Source organism: Camelus ferus, chromosome 12 (assembly GCF_009834535.1).
Source record: "Camelus ferus isolate YT-003-E chromosome 12, BCGSAC_Cfer_1.0, whole genome shotgun sequence".
In the NCBI taxonomy this organism is placed as follows: Eukaryota; Metazoa; Chordata; class Mammalia; order Artiodactyla; family Camelidae; genus Camelus; species Camelus ferus.
In genome coordinates, this window is record NC_045707.1 from 57,067,074 (window position 1) to 57,084,003 (window position 16,930).

Sequence of the window (16,930 nt, forward strand, 5' to 3'; positions counted from 1 at the left end):
TTGTGTCAAATTAAGATGAGGAAATTGAACATCAGAACCTGCTAGTGACTTTGACTAAATCGTGTATGGGAACAAGAACCCAGATATTCTGACCCTCAAACCAGTGCTTTCTTCCAGCTGCTCCTTTCAAGTAGTCTGCTGTATTTGTCTTGAGCTCTAACAGCAAACTTACAAATCTGTATGAGAATCTGAGCACCATTTAGTAAGTTACTGCTGCTCCGATTTGTGAAATAACCCAAGAGTGGCCTTAAATAAAGAATATTCTTTAACAAGGTGCCTGACTTCTTCCCTGGGTTTACTAGAGGCTGGGAAAATGTGGTCATGCATGTTTCAGAGTGGCTCATTTTCAAGAGACAGACTTACTGGTCAACTATTAAAACTGCTTTCAGCCTGATTATGCTTTTGGACACAGTGAGTATGTATGTCATGGTGAAAACAAAACAAAACAAAACACCATGTCTTTCTCGTATCTGAGCTTCCGCACATCTGAAATGATGCTCTTGTTTTATTCCATGACTTTCTTTGGATTGAAATGTATCCATTAACATTTGTGTGCTTTTCTTTTCCATCCGTCCTTCTCCATCTCATGAAAAGCACATCAGGGTAAGTTGAATCACAATGGCTGCTGAATATGTCTGTTTTCAGCACCATCTTCTTTTTTCTTTTATCTTTAGTATTTCTCTTTTCAGTTGTAACACAAGCTGCACTGCCTCTGACCTAAAATGAAAATTGTGAAGTGTATTCATTTTCTTAGCATAAAAGGAATCATTGGTTCAGAGAAATGTTCACATTCAAATTAATCAAGTTGGCCTTTCAGGCACTTCAATTTCTTTGGTTCTATTAGACATATGTCAAAAGACAATCCAGATGTCATTTCCCCTAGTGCTCAAGTCCCTCTCTAGGGGTTAGTGTGACATTTAGTGACGCCTAATCGTTGCAGTCACTTGAGTACTTCTGACGGTGCTGCCTGACAGTCTACCTGGATATTTCCTGGTGCTTTGTGGTTCTCCACCAGCATTATATTCATGAGACAAATTTATTTGTCAGCTACTAGGACTGCGCTTAGATGAAGAGGGTTAAATGCTGGGTCTTTCATAGCAGAACTTCTACGCTTAGATTCCAAAGTCATCCTTGGTTTTGGTTGGACCCTCTGGTTTTGGGTCTACTTTCCATTGTTTCCTACACTACCAGTTAATTTGTAGAGTTTAAAAAAATATATGTTACTCAAATTACTGCTTCAAATTTCAAATCCTACTTTTTGAACTCAACTTAGAATATGTTATTTATTTCCAAAACCAGCTGGGCTTCAAAGTAAAACAAATTGAGCTTAATATTATGGAATACTACCGTGGTGTAAACATTTGCATTGGTAACATGGTTAGTTGTAAAACACTTTAGATGGGGATAGGTGTTGCTTTTACCCTTAAAACAAAACATTTTGAGGGGGTAAAGGAAATGGCTCCAATGAGATGCAAATTATTCAGGAAGCTATGGAGAGTGTCACTGATTGGCTGTATGGATATTGTATGTACCAAGGTCATGTGCTTTGTTCATTAGTATGGTTTATATTTGTTATATTTTTCTACTCTAATTTTAAGTTCTAGTTACTACTACCAACTTATTTAACAATGCAGTACTAACTTGACTTGGGATAACTTATGATATTAGGGAAAGTCCTAGTACATGTTCTTGAAAATGCAAGGCAAGCTGTGGTTAGGGTACTATTCAACTATGCTGGCCAAATGCAAGTTGTAAGCTCCTACTTTTAAAAAATAATCAATATTCTAACATTGAATTTTTAAAACACTATTTTCATGTTATCATGCAATTTTGGCCTTCTATTTTCTAATGATATTTAAGTTTCAGGAGGAAGATAATCCCAAGGAACAAACTTCATTCCTCCATCCCCTTTTGAATGAAATATTGAAAAATAGTAAATGCATAATACATCAATGTTTGTAGACTTTAAGAAATTGATATAATTACCTTAATTCTAAAATTCAATTTCTTGTCTTATCACATGTGCTCCTGAAATTTAAACATTTTAAGACCTCAAAATCATTTCCTTCATGCAATTGCTAAAAGAAAGCTTAGGAGATTAAAATGTCAGGAGAAGGTAGTACAAACATAGTAAAGATGTGGGAAAGAAAGTTGAATTGTGAATCAGAAGATGATATTTTAAGCCCCAACTTTCCCACGCATTTGCTGCATATCTTTGAGTGGCTGACTTGTATAGTGTACACTTTCTAATATTACTGTCAACTTCCTAATACTCACAAGATTATGGAATAACCTAAGAAGCATGGAAACTATAAACTTCAAATCTGAGTTACAAAGGGCTCAAAACTAAGTGAATTACTAAAGCAATCTAGTCTAAAAGGCATCCAACTAAACAAACAAAAAAAATTACCAGTGTTCCTTCAGTAAGTCCCCAATTTACTATCAGGAAGGGACCGGGAACAACATTCCACAGGGTCTTGCAAAAGTGAAATTGTTTACTGGAAAGTAATACAAGCCCCTCTAGTTTTCAACAACAGCACGAGTTACTGTATTGTTCCATTACATTTGTGTGTGGTTCTGTGTGTTTACACCTTTTTTAATGGTATTGAAAGTGATTATATTCAAAATAAAGTCACGAATGAAATTATGTAAATCCCAACTCAAATTCACAAATAAATTAAATTTATTTCCTGAGACTAGGCCCTCCATTTCAAGTAGCTGGCAGTAAAAAGGTTTCAATATGAATGAACTTCGGTTTTATGTAATCAAATAATTTCAGTTCCAAGCAACCTAGCATGTGTTCTGAGAATCTAAATGAAATGCTACTTAAATTGAGAATCTAAATGAAATACTACTTAAATGTGCAGTGGACTTTTATATGCATGGCATGTGAAAACTGTGTCATAACAGGATACACAGATACACACACATGTGCACTTCACACAGACAAATCACAGTACGCTGTGCTTTTGAAATCAAGTCAACCTTGCTAATGTCGGATTTAAAACTCTTCATTTTGTGGTGCTAAATATGTATATTTAGGTAATCAATGTCTGGAACAGCTGATTGGAATTTGTAATGCATTTCTCTTTAGAATAATTATGTTAATTAAGACATAACATTTTCAGCTTACAGATGTTAAAAAAATTGAGATGGCACCATATTTTGTTCACATTTGCTCACCAGAATTTCAAACAGTTTCTGAAATACGTAATTTTGTTTTTCATAGAATTAACCAATAGATATAGATTGCATGATGGAATTATAGCCCATTGTCTGGTTCAAATTTGAGGAGATCATATTCTGTTTGCCCTCCTGACTGTTGAAGTTTATTGGAACAAGATACATTTTATAATTAATAATAATGTGAGGTCTGTGTAAATTTACTGTTAGTATTATAGAGGGAAGATTTATTCTCTGTGCTACTGTGTTAAGAAGTAGATTCATTTGTTAAGTTATTTTGACTTATGTTTCATTCTTGGTTCTAATGGAGCCATGTATTTATTTGTTCTGGCCGTATCAGTAAGGAAGTATTTGTTGTGTGCCACAGCACACAAATGAGCCCTAAAGATAATTTTTCCAACCAGAGAATTCCTTTGTATCACAATAACACAAAATCAATTGAACTGAAACAGATTACAACAAATTCAGCTTTTTCATCCTGCCTGTATAAATGGAGCTAACCTTCCTCTTGCCAAGACGCAGAACCTGTTTTCAATAGGGAACAGCAAGAAAAGAAAATCATAGCTCCTTTTTCCTCTTATAGTTTTGGGGGCTGAAATGTGTGATAGTGAGAAGATAAAACTATCTATATTAGCATGAGGTCAAATAAATGTATGCCATCTCTAAAAGATAAATGAACAACAAGAAGAGAAATAAAGGTGGGAGACTGTCATTGCATTTAATTCTAACAAAGAGGTGTTGCTATGATCCTTCTTTTACTTTATGGAAACTTCAGAGAGGTTAGTTAGCTAAAGGATAGCATGGGGGTTAAGCGAGCTGACTGACCAGGCTGGTTGTTGGCGCTCAAGTTCTGACTCTGCGCTCACTGACTCTATGCTCCAAGTAGTCTTTTCTTCAGTGTCCTCATCTACAAATGTGTATCAGTGTGTGTCTTATTGGATTGTTGTGAAGATTAAATGAATTATAGATATAAATCACTTAGGATAGTGCTTCACACATAGTAAGTGATAAGTGCATGTCAGCTATTATTATCTTGGGTCCAAACTTAATTTGCCTACATATAGAAACTTTGATCTTTCAAACCATGTATTATATCTCAGAAGAATATGAAGTGGTTCAGATGAAGAAGAGAGCACATTAGATAAAGCTCTGTGGTAGTCCTCACTGTATTCAACTGTAATGCAGTTTATTTAATTACATTTAAATACAGTTTTAAATTTTAAATGGGAAGTATAGTAAGTGCAATAACCAGAGTATGTACAAGTTATAATATTTGTATAGAACTGAAAATTAATTCTGTCTGGGAAAGATCTTGGAATCTCAACAGGAAGGATAAAGCAAAAACTGTGTCTGAAAGATGAGTGTGTTTGCCACAATTATGATGCAAAGACGGATGTTCCAGGCAGAATAAAAACGCATCTACAAAGTCATGGAGGGTAAGATAGAATGAGGTATTTAGAAAACGGCAAGTATTTCAGTATTGATAGAACAGAATAAGCTGGGAGATAGCCAGGGGCCAGATCACCAAGGGTCTTTTTAATTATGCGAAGATGTTTGACTTTTATTTTCAGGGCAAGTGGGGCGTTTCTAAGAGGCATCTCTTACAAAAGGATTTGTGCTTAGAAAGGTCTTTCTGAAAGTTGGAACAAGGATAGGAGGGAGGGAGTACCAAAGGAAAGACAAACTGGGAGTTCATTGCCATGTCTACAAGTGAGAGTTTGAACAAAAGCTTTGATAGTATTTGATCAATTTACAAAATGTCATATTTAATGTTAGAGAGGGCACTTTTATCTCTTTCTGCAGCCAATCTGTGTAACTGCTAAGCAAAATTCTAACTCCTTTTTAAGATTCAATAAGTAATTGGATCTTAACAAAAACATAGAATACTTAAAAATTGCCTTTTGATCAGGGATCCTAGATGGTTGTCAACCCTGAGAGTTTCGTGCATTGCAAAATAGCAGTCTTTCAAAAGGTATTCTTGGCTAGATCATGCAAAGAAAAATGTATAATGCAGTGGAAGAATTCTCATCTCCAGTAATTTAGGATCTTGGGTGGGAGATGAAGCTTATGCGTGTGGTGTCCGTCACCAGTCTTTAAGAGTGATGCTGACACTATGAGTTTCCAGATTAAAAAAGGCATTGTGGACTAGGATGATCACAAAATAAAAGGAAGTGTTATGATTTAGGCAAGCAGTAAGATTTTGATAGTCAAAGAAGAAGAGAAAGCACTTACCAGCTCTGGAAAATGGTACTTGCAAAGATGGAATTACTCATGTTGCAAATGATTTGCCAATGTCAGTTCTCAGTTCTGGTTAGAAGGAAGGGAAGATGATTAGAACGGAAAATCGAGACTAAACCAATTTTAGGCTTTGTAATCTAGGTTGAGGATTATTCTTCAGGCATTTCAGGAACAATCAAAGGGTTTTAAGAGGACAGTGTGATGATAAATAGCTCACATTTATTGACTTTTTCCTTTGTACAAGTCACTTCTGTAATCACATTACATATATTTTCTTAGCCAATTCTCATACCAACCCTCTGAAGTAGGTTCTGCTATCAGCTGCATTTTACAGATGAGGAAACTGAGGCACAACAAGGTAAAGTGACTTGTCTGTGGATGCAGATCTAAGAAGGGAGGGCACCAGGAATCCAGCCCAAGCGTTCTGACTTCGGAGCCCACTGTATTACCTGCACTGCTTTGACAGCAGATTTTTTCATGGCAGTGTATTGGAAGGGTAAGAAGCCTGGAGAGTGGGGCCAATTAAAACGCTGAGAGAAAAAAGAACAGTGGCAGTGAAAGCAGAAAGTAAAAGAAGATGAAACAGAAAGTAAGAATGGGAAACTGACAGGCATTAAATGGAAGGTGACTGAAGTGGCCACCCTGAGTGACAGGGGTGATGATACTGCATGGTATTTAGACAGTCATATCACAAATTGGCAGTCTCAAAATAGCATCTTAGGTGAAGTGGTCTGAGAATGAAGTCTCATTTCACTGACAGCAGTGAATCATCCACACTGGGAAAAATTTGGAAAAGAAGACTTTACTGCCCTCACATTCTATGAATTTTTGAGTAACTAACAAATTTCAGTTCTCAGAGTTTAACATCTTATTGAATTTATTATTTACAAGTTGTTCTTCCAAACTCTAAGGGCCTGAGAACAGGGACTTTGTATGCCCTGAGGCTAGGTTAGGCATTCAGTCATTGGATTTTTAGAGACCTACTATGTGTCGGGTTTTTGTCTTCCAAACAAAAAATAAAATTGATCAAAGCTCTAACTCAGTAAAATGTTAAAGATATTCTGGGCAAATTGCTTAGTACAAAGGAGCCTAGAAAAATAAGTCGTAAATATTGCCTCTAGGTCCAGGGTGGGATGGCTTCAGAGAGGAAGTATTTTTGTTGTGTCTTGAAAATCAAGATAAAGTGAGTGGAACAACAAGGCAGGAAGGCATGTGGACTTTATTTAGTGTCAAAGAAACGTAGCTTAGAAACATAAGCATTCCCCACCAACGAGGTCAAAGCTGAAACAGTTAAAGTCATAAAACCTAAAAAGGAGGATTTCCATTTGGATTGGCTCGTTTAAGCAAAGTCATACTTGCTTACATTAATTGGGTTAGGACTTAGAAACCACAACCCTGGCAAATGTTCTTGATTTATTTACCTTTCTTAGACACTCTTGATCCTTGACCTAGAAATCCTTGGGTCCAGGCGTAACTAGGGTGCCTGCGCCTTGTTCCTGTCTTCAGATCAGGCACAGCAAGTGCAAGCTTCCCTCTGCACGTTTCTGCATGAACGTGCAAGCCACTCACACACCGGGGTGTTCCCCACGCCTTGGGCCTTCGTCATGTGTCACGTCCCGTTTACAGTAGCTCACTGACACCCTTACTGAGCGAGTCTGAGGACTTTGGGAGAATCTTAATGGCATTCTTTACTGTGGATGAGAATGTGTTTCGTAAAAATCCTCAATGACTCAGAGGCTTTTCTGATTAAAAGTGACCTTCCCTTATAATTAGTACTTTTCTTGTATCTCTCTGTGTGTGTGTGTGTGTGTGTGTGTGCGTGTGTGTGTGAGTTTCCACGCAGATACAATTCTGTGCCTGAAACTTCCCCTAGAAGAAAGTGCTACTGATGTCCTCTAAGAATCTGGTCTAAAACTTAAAACAGAAGTCAGTACCTGTAATGTATAGTGTAGGTGCCCGTGTAGTAATATATGAGTGATCTGGGGGCAAAGGATGGTTAAATATTAGATTTTCTGGGAAAAAAAGAAAGACAAAAGTATTTCTTCAGGCCTAAATAGAAAGACAGTAATTTTAGACTCAGATTTGTCCTGGGGAAAGTGACCATGACATCACTCTGGAAGAACTGTCACTTAACCTTTGAAAAGGTGGACTCTGGGATACAGAGAGAATGCATACATCTCCACACATGCACTGGACAAACAGGAGACACCAGTGTATCCCAAATGCCTGTTGGTGCCAAGTCAGTTTTTTATTTATGATTGCCTAAATAGTTCAGGTCACTATTTCTTTGAGATGGGATTTGGATCAGAGAGATGAAGAAGGTAGGGTAGATCGGAACAGCTACTTTGGCTTTTGCTCTCAGTGAGACAGGGAGTAACTGGAAGTGAGCAGAGAAGTCACATTTTCTGACTTAAATTTTCACAGGATCTCTCCAGCTTGTGTGGTGCATTTTTTATTAGGGAACTGGTCAGAATTTTCACAATTAAAATGTTCTAGCTTTTAAAAATGGCTTACGTACAACTCATGTTTATCTTTTGTGAAAATGTTGTGTTCTTCCTAGGTGTTTTTTGCCTATTGCCTGGCTTTTTTTTTTTTTGCTAAACGTACCAAAAACCAATTGTAAATGTATACTTGTTTCTTCCTCTTTAATGCCACTCACCCGTCACATACTGGAAGTGCTCCTTTGCCTGATGGTTATAATGTTACAACTCTCAGTAATGCTCTTCGGCTCTGTGGAGGCCTACTTTAAATTTTCCTGCAGGTCTTCTGTGTTCAGTCCTGCCTCTGACCTTCCACCCTAACTGCTTATCCTGCTTGGGACGTAGTCCCTGCCTCCTTCCCACCCACCCTTCATGGCCAGTTGTTGCTACAAAGCCTTCACTGATCATTTCCCTTGCTACTAACCCCTTCTCCAAAATCCTCACACTCAGAATGTGCATCACTGAGTTTTAGCTTCTATTTGTGCGTTGTTCTATGTTCTTAGACAGTTTTATGTGTTTGCTTTTTCTGTCTAACCAGGGAGCTCCTGGAAAACTGGGTGCATGTCTGTATTTCCACAGGTCTCAGCTCAAAATAAGTGCTTGTTCAATAAGTACCTGATGGTTGGTTGTTTAACCCTTAAACCCATTTCTGTCACTTTATCTGTCATGGAGAGACTAGGCTATTCAAATCTGGTTTTCAGTGAAGGAATGTCATTGGGAAGCCTGAGCAAATGGGTGGGGGTAGAGCAAGCCAGGTGAGGGAGCCCCTCTAGTTTTCACCTGGGATTCAGGGCACCAGTGTTCCTGTTCCCTTGCCCAGGTGCTGAACAGGTTACACATGCTTCTTTGCTATCCCATCAAATGAAAGAGGAGTTGCTTTATGTGCCTCTCAGCTACTGGAAAACTTTAATTTTTGTTTTGCCTCCTTGTTTCTTTTTCACATTGCATTTTTGGTAACAACCATTGCCAACACGGAAAGAGAAAGCTTTTGGATTAAAAGGCATTTTTATTATGTATTTTTAACATATTACAGCTCACCACAATAATCAATTAATCAATTAGTAGTAGGAAGTAATCAAATGCTTCATCTGGAGTTCATATATAATATTAATGATGGATTCCTAAGCAAGACAGGCACATGTTCAAAATAAAACAATTTTATGTATATTTATATGTATACATTATATACATATATAATGTGTGTGTGTAAGATCTATAAAATCTATGCATCTAAAGTACAGGGAATATATTTTCCAATATAATCTTGGCCAGGTATATTATCAATTTGAGATTCAAAGAAAACACAATCTTGCTGTTCAGTAACGAGTGATCTGATACTGGTTTTGTAAATGGATGTCAGGATCAGCAGTAGGGACAATGATTAAAGATGCATGTGTCAAGGCTCTTTACATCTTCTTGTTTTCAGAAACAACCATTGGTTGCCATTGAGATGTTTTGGTTTCATTAAAACCAGTAGTGATTATAAATGAGATTAAGTGTACTGCTGAATTTTACACCTTACATTGCTTTGTAGTGATGGAAGTCAACTTGCCTTGGAGTTTTCTTCAAATGAGAAGTAATGTAGTCGAGACAAAACATGGACTCCTACGATAGCCCCTAGACCCAGAGAGCATGCGAAAATCAAGCACATCACTTGAATGGGGCTAAAAGGACCAGCTTTATCTTCTGCCTCTGTATACAGGCACTTTATCTACTATTGAAATAATAAGGGGAAGCAGGCAAGGCAGACCCCATAGGGCATGCTTGAATATGCATATGTGGGCCATTTTCTTGTTTAAGGGCTGTTTGCTGATAATAAAATTCAGCTTCTTAGTCCATTAACATTTAATGTTTGAATTTTAGTGAATACGTGTTGGAGAAAATTATTTTTAGATGTCACTATTTCATTTCTAATAAAATCAGTGGATGATTTGCATGTATTATTCAAAGGAGAAGGAATTCTGTTATTCTGTATTAATTCATGAAAAGCTTACGAAGGATTATGGGCTTTTTTTAAATACTGTCATTAAAAATAATCACTGCCATCTTTTCCCATTGTAGCTGACTCATAATCTTTGCTGTGTACTTCAGGCATGAACTTCTAGAAGAAGCTCGGAGGAAGGGATTACCTTTTGCCCAGTGGGATGGTCCCACTGTAGTCGCATGGCTAGAGGTAAGATAATTAAACCAAAAGGCTCTTAAACCAATCCCTGCTAATTTGATAGTGTTTTTAGAGACAAGTAGAGACAGGTTCCTGATGTCCTAGTTTTCCAATAGTCTGGAATAGCTTATAAAGGGAATACTTACTTTAACTTGGGACCCATGGGCATTGTGGCAATTTTACTCAGATGCTCTCTTGTGATTGTGGTAGAAGGAAGCAGGCAGTGGGATATAAAGAAATTTTGGTAAATTCCATCTTCTTCATGTCTAGAGTAAGTCAGAAGAAACAATTTTTGAGTGACAGTTCTGTCATTGCAAGAAAACATCTGTCGCAGTACATCAGTCTAGAGTCCTTCCTCACCAGCAGGTTAACAGAGAAGAGCCATCTCCGTATTTAACATGTTATCCAAGATATCACTGCCAAACTGATTCCAAGAGAGCCACTTCTTTGCCTGCAGTGTAATCCCTGAACCTAATTCTCTAGAGCCTAGGGGCCAGCTAGGTTTAGACAATTGGAGTAATCCAGGAGAAGACATCTCCTTGTTCCCTCTGTGTCTAACCCGAATGTTTTAATAAAACAAGAACTACGTTCAGCGTTTCCTACACAACACAAGGGTCTGGAAAAATGAATACCTGAGCAGCAGGAGCAGACTGGGACAGTGAAGGAAATGACAGTTAGCTACTATTCTGGCAAGTGATGAACACATTCTTTATATTAAAAAAAAAAAAGATTTACTGGGGTTCAGGGACTAGGAAATGACAGGTAGTGAAGTTTGTACTAATTAAAACTATCCTGAGCACACAGAAATTGCTCCTAATGTGCTCCCTAAAGTGACTCAAATTATAAAATGGAATAAACAAGATGAATGAGCTGGCTGATGCAGTGAATGAGAGCTCTTAACTTTCACCTCCTTTAGCATCTTCTTGAGGGCACAGCCCATTAAGAGTGATGTGTAGGAATAATTCTGATGCTTCACACACCATCTATCCACATCAAAAACTTTTAAAAAGTCTAATCAAGGATGACTTTGGTAACAATGTATCGGCGAGCATTTGGGTAATGTTAACCTGTGTGGAAACGCAAATTTCTTAGCATAGAGAAGGCAACAATCACTAGGGTGCGGTGAAGGTATATTTTGGTGTTTGGTTGTTTTAAACAATTTGAGTTTATAAACTATAAATTAGGTTCCATGTTCTCTCATATCTAATCACATCTGTTATGACAAGGTCAATTCCTTGTGCCTCACCTGTGGGGGATCCTGTCAACTCTTCAGTCATACATGGTACCTGGGTACCCTCCCTCCTCTTTCTTATCTCAGTCACTGCCCAGGCCACCTTGACTGAAAGATTTGGCCTTTTGTTTGTTTCCTCTTCAGAAGCAAACAACTTTTTAATATGGCAGAATTTTTTAAATTAAAAAAAAATCTGTTAATTTGTTACATGATAATAAATAACTATCCCCAAACTTAGCTTTTATTTTCCTCATGGCTTCTGTGAGTCAGGATCTGGACATGGCTTAGCTACCACCTCTGTCCGAAGTCTCCCCCGAGGCTGCAGGCACAGTGTCAGCTGGGGTGGCAGTCATCTCAAGGCTTGGCCTAGGGAACATCCAACTCCAGGCTGACTCAGTTCCTTGGAGCTGCTGGCCAGACACATCTGTTCCTGTCCACGTGGGCATCTCACAGTACTGCTCACAACGTGGCAGCTGGCTTCCCCCGGAGCAAGAGCTCGGAGAAGACATGGGGGGAGAGGACTGGCAGGAATGAAGCTGCAGTCTTGTTTTGTAACATAATCTGGAAAGTGACACTCATCACTTTTATCATAGTCTTTTCATTAAAATTAGTCACTGGGTCCAGCCCAAACTCAAAGGAAGAGGATTATGCAGGACAGGTTATCAGGAAGTGAGATCATCGGGAACTGGCTTGGGAGCGGCTTAACACAATTATCATAGAAATAAAAAAGCTGAATCCCTTCAGTTTACAAACGAGGAAAGTAAGGCTGAGGTTTAGAGGACTTGTAAAACTCACCAATGACTGGGAAGGAAAGACAGCCCAGGCCTTTTGATCCTTGGTCCAGAGCCCTTGACATCGAATACTGCCGATTTATAGTTTTTCTTTGTTCTCTTACTCTTTTTCTTACTCTCATGCTCTCTCTCCTTTTACTCAATCTATTCATATCAACAAATAAAACAGCCAAAAAAAAAAAAAATCAGTATTTTGGACATTTAAAGACCAAGATCTGAACCGCTCACTTCCATGTGCCCTGCTTCCTACTCAAAGCTAATGAGGTGGTGGGGGAGGGGGAGGGATGGAAAGACTGTTCCCTATTTAAGTGTCAGTAATTCAGATGCTACAGCACGCTGCGTGTGAGTCGGTGCTTCACCCTGTGCTTCGATGTGTGCCAGACATGTGCTGTGCTCGTTGCTCTACCAATTCAGTTGTCTTTCCAGAGCCTCACAGCAAGGTTGAAAAACAGAAACCCTGGTTTCTTTCTTTTTTTTTTCAATTGAAGTTTAGTTGATTAACAATGTTGTGTTAGTTTCTGGTGTAAAGCATAGTGATTCAGTTAGGAGTCCCTAAGTTCTAACGCATGATTTATTTTGTTACTCTCTTTAGCTAAAGTCTTCCAGATGTTTATAACGTTAGCCTCTTCCATTAGCCCATCACTTCATTCTCCAAAAACTATTTTCACATTAAGCGTCTAATTGAGTTCATCTGACTGTCACAGTGTAGCCAAGTAGATGGAAAATGTGGCTTCACCACACTACAGCCCATGATCAAAATCAGTCTTTCTGTGACAGAATTTCTTTGTACTCACTATTCTAAAAGATAATTATAAATTGAAGTCATACATTAAACAAATACTGATGGCGTCTTTACCAAATGCAGTTGTGGCTGTTTTTCCTGTCCTCAAACCCAGGAGGTGATGGTGTGGTGCAGCTATTATTTTTTTTTATCCCTAATAATATAAATTAGTTTTTAAATTGCAGACCCTGAAGGCTAGATTTCCAATCTTTATTTTCATTACTGCCTAGCTGGCATTTTTGAATAAATGAATTAATGTCTCTGTGCATGTATCTCTTCTGGGGAAAACAGTAATAGCGTCGCTTTCATGGGGTTGTGGTAATAAATGAGTTCATACAGAAAGGTACTTAGAATAACACCTAGCACGTAAGAGACACTGAAACGTCAACTATTACTCTAATTGGTGTGTGGATTTGTTCCTTACGCAACAGCTCTGGTTGGGAATGCCTGCTTGGTACGTGGCAGCCTGCCGAGCCAACGTCAAGAGCGGGGCCATCATGTCTGCCTTATCAGACACCGAGATCCAGAGAGAAATTGGAATCAGCAATCCTCTGCATCGCTTAAAGCTCCGCTTAGCAATCCAGGAGATGGTTTCCCTAACCAGTCCTTCGGCTCCTCCAACATCCAGAACTGTGAGTCAGTTTGTGCTCCTTCCCTCTCCCCATGCTGGGCGAATGGCAGCATCTCCAGGTCCACAGAGCTTACCTGTGGCAGCACACATTTCAATGTCAGTGTGAATTATTGTGAGGAGGCTTAGCTTGCTCTTCATTAACCTTACTGCTACTTTTAATTCTCCTATCAGAAGTGAAGGCTGCAACCAAGATAGACTTTGAACTAGTCACTAGACCTAAAGTTCAGATTTTTCTCCCAAGCAACAAGACCACGAGTTTACTCTTTTTTAGGATGTCTCTCCTTTTTTTTTTTTTTTTTTTTAAATGTAATCCAACATCTCAGGAGATGAGCTGGAGCTGAAGATATAATACTAAACTCACTACTTCTTAAGCAGTTTTCATAATTATGAAAGTACATAGATATTTAATGTTTTATAAATACCAAGTAGAATACCTTCTTTCAAAATCTGTTTACCTTTTATAAATCCCTATTCCTCTCATAATTTTGTCCTTTTCTTAATATTAGGAAAGAACAAAATGTCTAAAAAGGCATGCCAGATGACACATTCAAACACTAAGAAAAACTCCTAAGTAATACTAATTCTTTCTTTACTCCTTTCCCAAATTGTATCTTTTGCTGATAAAGGATATGATTTCTAATGTTAACTGGATTTTTCTGTTCCTGTGTCTTATATATAATGATAAAATATTGAAGAATGAGATAAATTTAAATAGTAGATTAAAGAAAAGTATTGTAGTTTTCAGGCACAAAGCTAGTTTGGGTATAGCTTTTTACACATGGTCTTAAACATGGAACATAAATTAGAGAATTTTCTTCATTTTTATTGCATATATCCTTAAATTCCTTCCCAGTATACTAGATTCTAATGCTAGAAATACAAGGCCAAATTTATAAAGCTTTTATATTGCTTGTGAAATTCCATTTTAACTTCTTCCTAAGTAACATGTAGGAAAAAATACATACTTAACAAGTTCTTATATATAACTTGTATAACATTTTTAAATGTATATAAATGTATATTGTTCTAAAATATTACTAACATTAAAAAACAATTCAGAATATGTTTAAAATAAAAACTGAGTAAGTCATTAAAATAGTTTATGTAATCTGAATTCAGATCTGATGATGGATTTCCTGCATAACTCCCAAGTAAGAGTGTCATGACTAGTTTATGTCAGCAAATTTGGACAAAAATATTTAAAATTCCTAATCTTGGAGAAGTAAGAGCAATAGACGTCTCAACTTTAAGATGAAAAATAGAGTACAATTTATTGTTTCTATTTAGTACCCTAACCTATTATTTCTTAAAGGAAAATAGAATAATTAAGCACTATTTTTTCTAAAAATGTCTAAGCAAACTGAAGGAACTTAAATCAGAAACTATTAAAGGTAAGAGTGCACTCAGTTGTTCGAAGAACTCTCAAATGTGAGGAGAACCTATGAACTTCTTCCTGATCTAGTCTCAGTTCACCTCAAAGGTTTTATTCCTTCCGGTCAGGATCCCAACATTGCAGAACTACTTTAAGTTTTCTAGATTTCTATGATTTTTGGTTGATTATGAGCTTTTTCAATTGCTCTTCCCTTTGCTTGGAACATTCTTTTCACACCAGGACCACCATCCTTCCCCAACCCATCCTTTATCTAGTGATTCCTGAATGTCCTTCCTCTAAAAAGTCTTCATGAAGCCCCAAAGTCTGGGTTGGCTTCCCTTCCCAAGTTACCACTCTGTATACTTATAAAACTTATTTTATCATTGTCTTTTCTTGATTCATCCCACACTAAGCCAAGCAGGTATATTATCAGGTTTTCCGTAGTGTCCAGTCCTTAATTCAGTGCCTGGCAAATTGTAGATAGTAAATGTGCATCTTAAAATCATGACTGCACAAGTCATTCTACCCACCAGTACAGAGGATGTGAAATATGTATGGCCCTGACTTCAGAGAGGGTACCTGTACTAAGAAAAGGAAGACGTGTTCACCTGTAGGTTTAGTAGAAGACGACGTAGTTTAATTCCTAAATGTGAGATAGAAGCAGAGTGTGGTGGAATTCCAAGGTAGCAGAAATCAGTTCTGGTTGAATAAGGCTTCAAAGAGGAATTAACATTTGAAAGACAGGTAATATATTGTTAATTAATTTTCAAAATTATTAAAATTTTCACTATTAACTTTTTGATAGAGACCTTTCCATATGATTTTCTTTCTCATTTTATAAAGATGAATTATTTTCACATAATATTTTATTTTGTACTTTTCAAACTTAGTAATATAGCACAAACACTTTCCTCATTTTATTAAATGTGCAATTGACATTTTTATCACTGCATACCTCCTTAATGAAAATACCATAATTTATTTAACCAAGTCCCTAACATTGGACATTTTACTTATTTCATAATTTTCATTGTATTTATAATACCATAGTGGATTTGCATGTAGTTATGTTATTGCATTAAGTGTGGTTATTTCCATGCAATATTTGTATATAGGGCATTTATAGTCTTAGTACTTTTAAACCTTATTTGCCAAATTGTATTGTGTAGTCTTTTTTCTTTCCTTGGTCAGTGTTAATTATTCCATTGCTTACATTTACATTTTAAAAGTTAGTAGTAAATTTAAATTTTTTTCATATGCTTATTTATTTTAGCATTTAAATGAATTACCTATTCATAACTTTTTCCATTTTTCTATAGCATTATAAGAATAATCATCTTTTTACTAACATGTAAAAGCTCTTTGTTCACAGAGGACATATGCCCTTTGCCAAATATTGGTGCAAGTTACATAAGAGATAAGTTGTCTCTATTTGCTTTAAAAATTATCTACTGAGTACTTTTTATTTCTTTTACTCCATCAAGATTGGAAGCATTTACTTATTTTTAATATATTTCAAATCTAATTTGCTTTGCAAAAAAGTTACCTATGAATTTCTAGTAATTAATCCTCTATATAAAGTGAAGATTAAAACATTTTAAAGTCATCACCTAAAATTATATATTAGGATTCACACTTTGCAAATGCAAAATGGGCTTTTTTCTTTTTTAAAGAAATGTTATCGTGTCTCCTAGAACACTGCAGATAGTTCCAATTATACAGAATTGTCTTGTGTGTTTAGGTTTGAGTTTGAGTTCCTAAACCAAGTATATCTTGTTCATTCACTCAAGTTCTAAGAAGAAAAAAACAAGATAGTTAGACTTTTTTTTTTGTTTTAAACTAAACAGAACTCTGATTCTGCCTCCTTTTCTGTCTAGATGAAATGCACTAAACCACCAAAAGGAAAATCTAATGTTTACATTTATTATTTCTTTGAGCCGGCTCTAGTCTTGCAGCTTTCTGTTTCTTATTCCTAAACTACTGCTACTGTAGAGGGCGTCTTACATAACAGAATAGAGATGGCACTATCCGGTAATTGAAAGATTTAGTTAAAGAGGGGTGT

The 16,930-nt window shown here is 36.9% G+C and overlaps 1 protein-coding gene and 1 long non-coding RNA gene across 3 annotated transcripts in view; one reads left to right on the top strand and one right to left on the bottom strand.

The window, feature by feature from the left end:
• Nucleotides 1-16,930, top strand: part of PPFIA2 (PTPRF interacting protein alpha 2) — a 389,252-nt gene that overhangs the window by 347,686 nt on the left and 24,636 nt on the right. For both annotated transcript variants that reach the window (XM_006189282.3, XM_032493818.1), the window contains exons 22-23: nucleotides 9,993-10,074; nucleotides 13,297-13,497. In XM_006189282.3, coding sequence (XP_006189344.1) covers nucleotides 9,993-10,074; nucleotides 13,297-13,497 — 283 coding nt within the window. The remainder of the gene's footprint in view (nucleotides 1-9,992; nucleotides 10,075-13,296; nucleotides 13,498-16,930) is intronic.
• Nucleotides 410-10,522, bottom strand: LOC116667794. Its single transcript, XR_004324874.1, has 3 exons — nucleotides 10,209-10,522; nucleotides 5,416-5,490; nucleotides 410-717 (listed from the first exon to the last, which is right to left on the bottom strand). It is a non-coding gene; the product is annotated as an uncharacterized LOC116667794 (long non-coding RNA).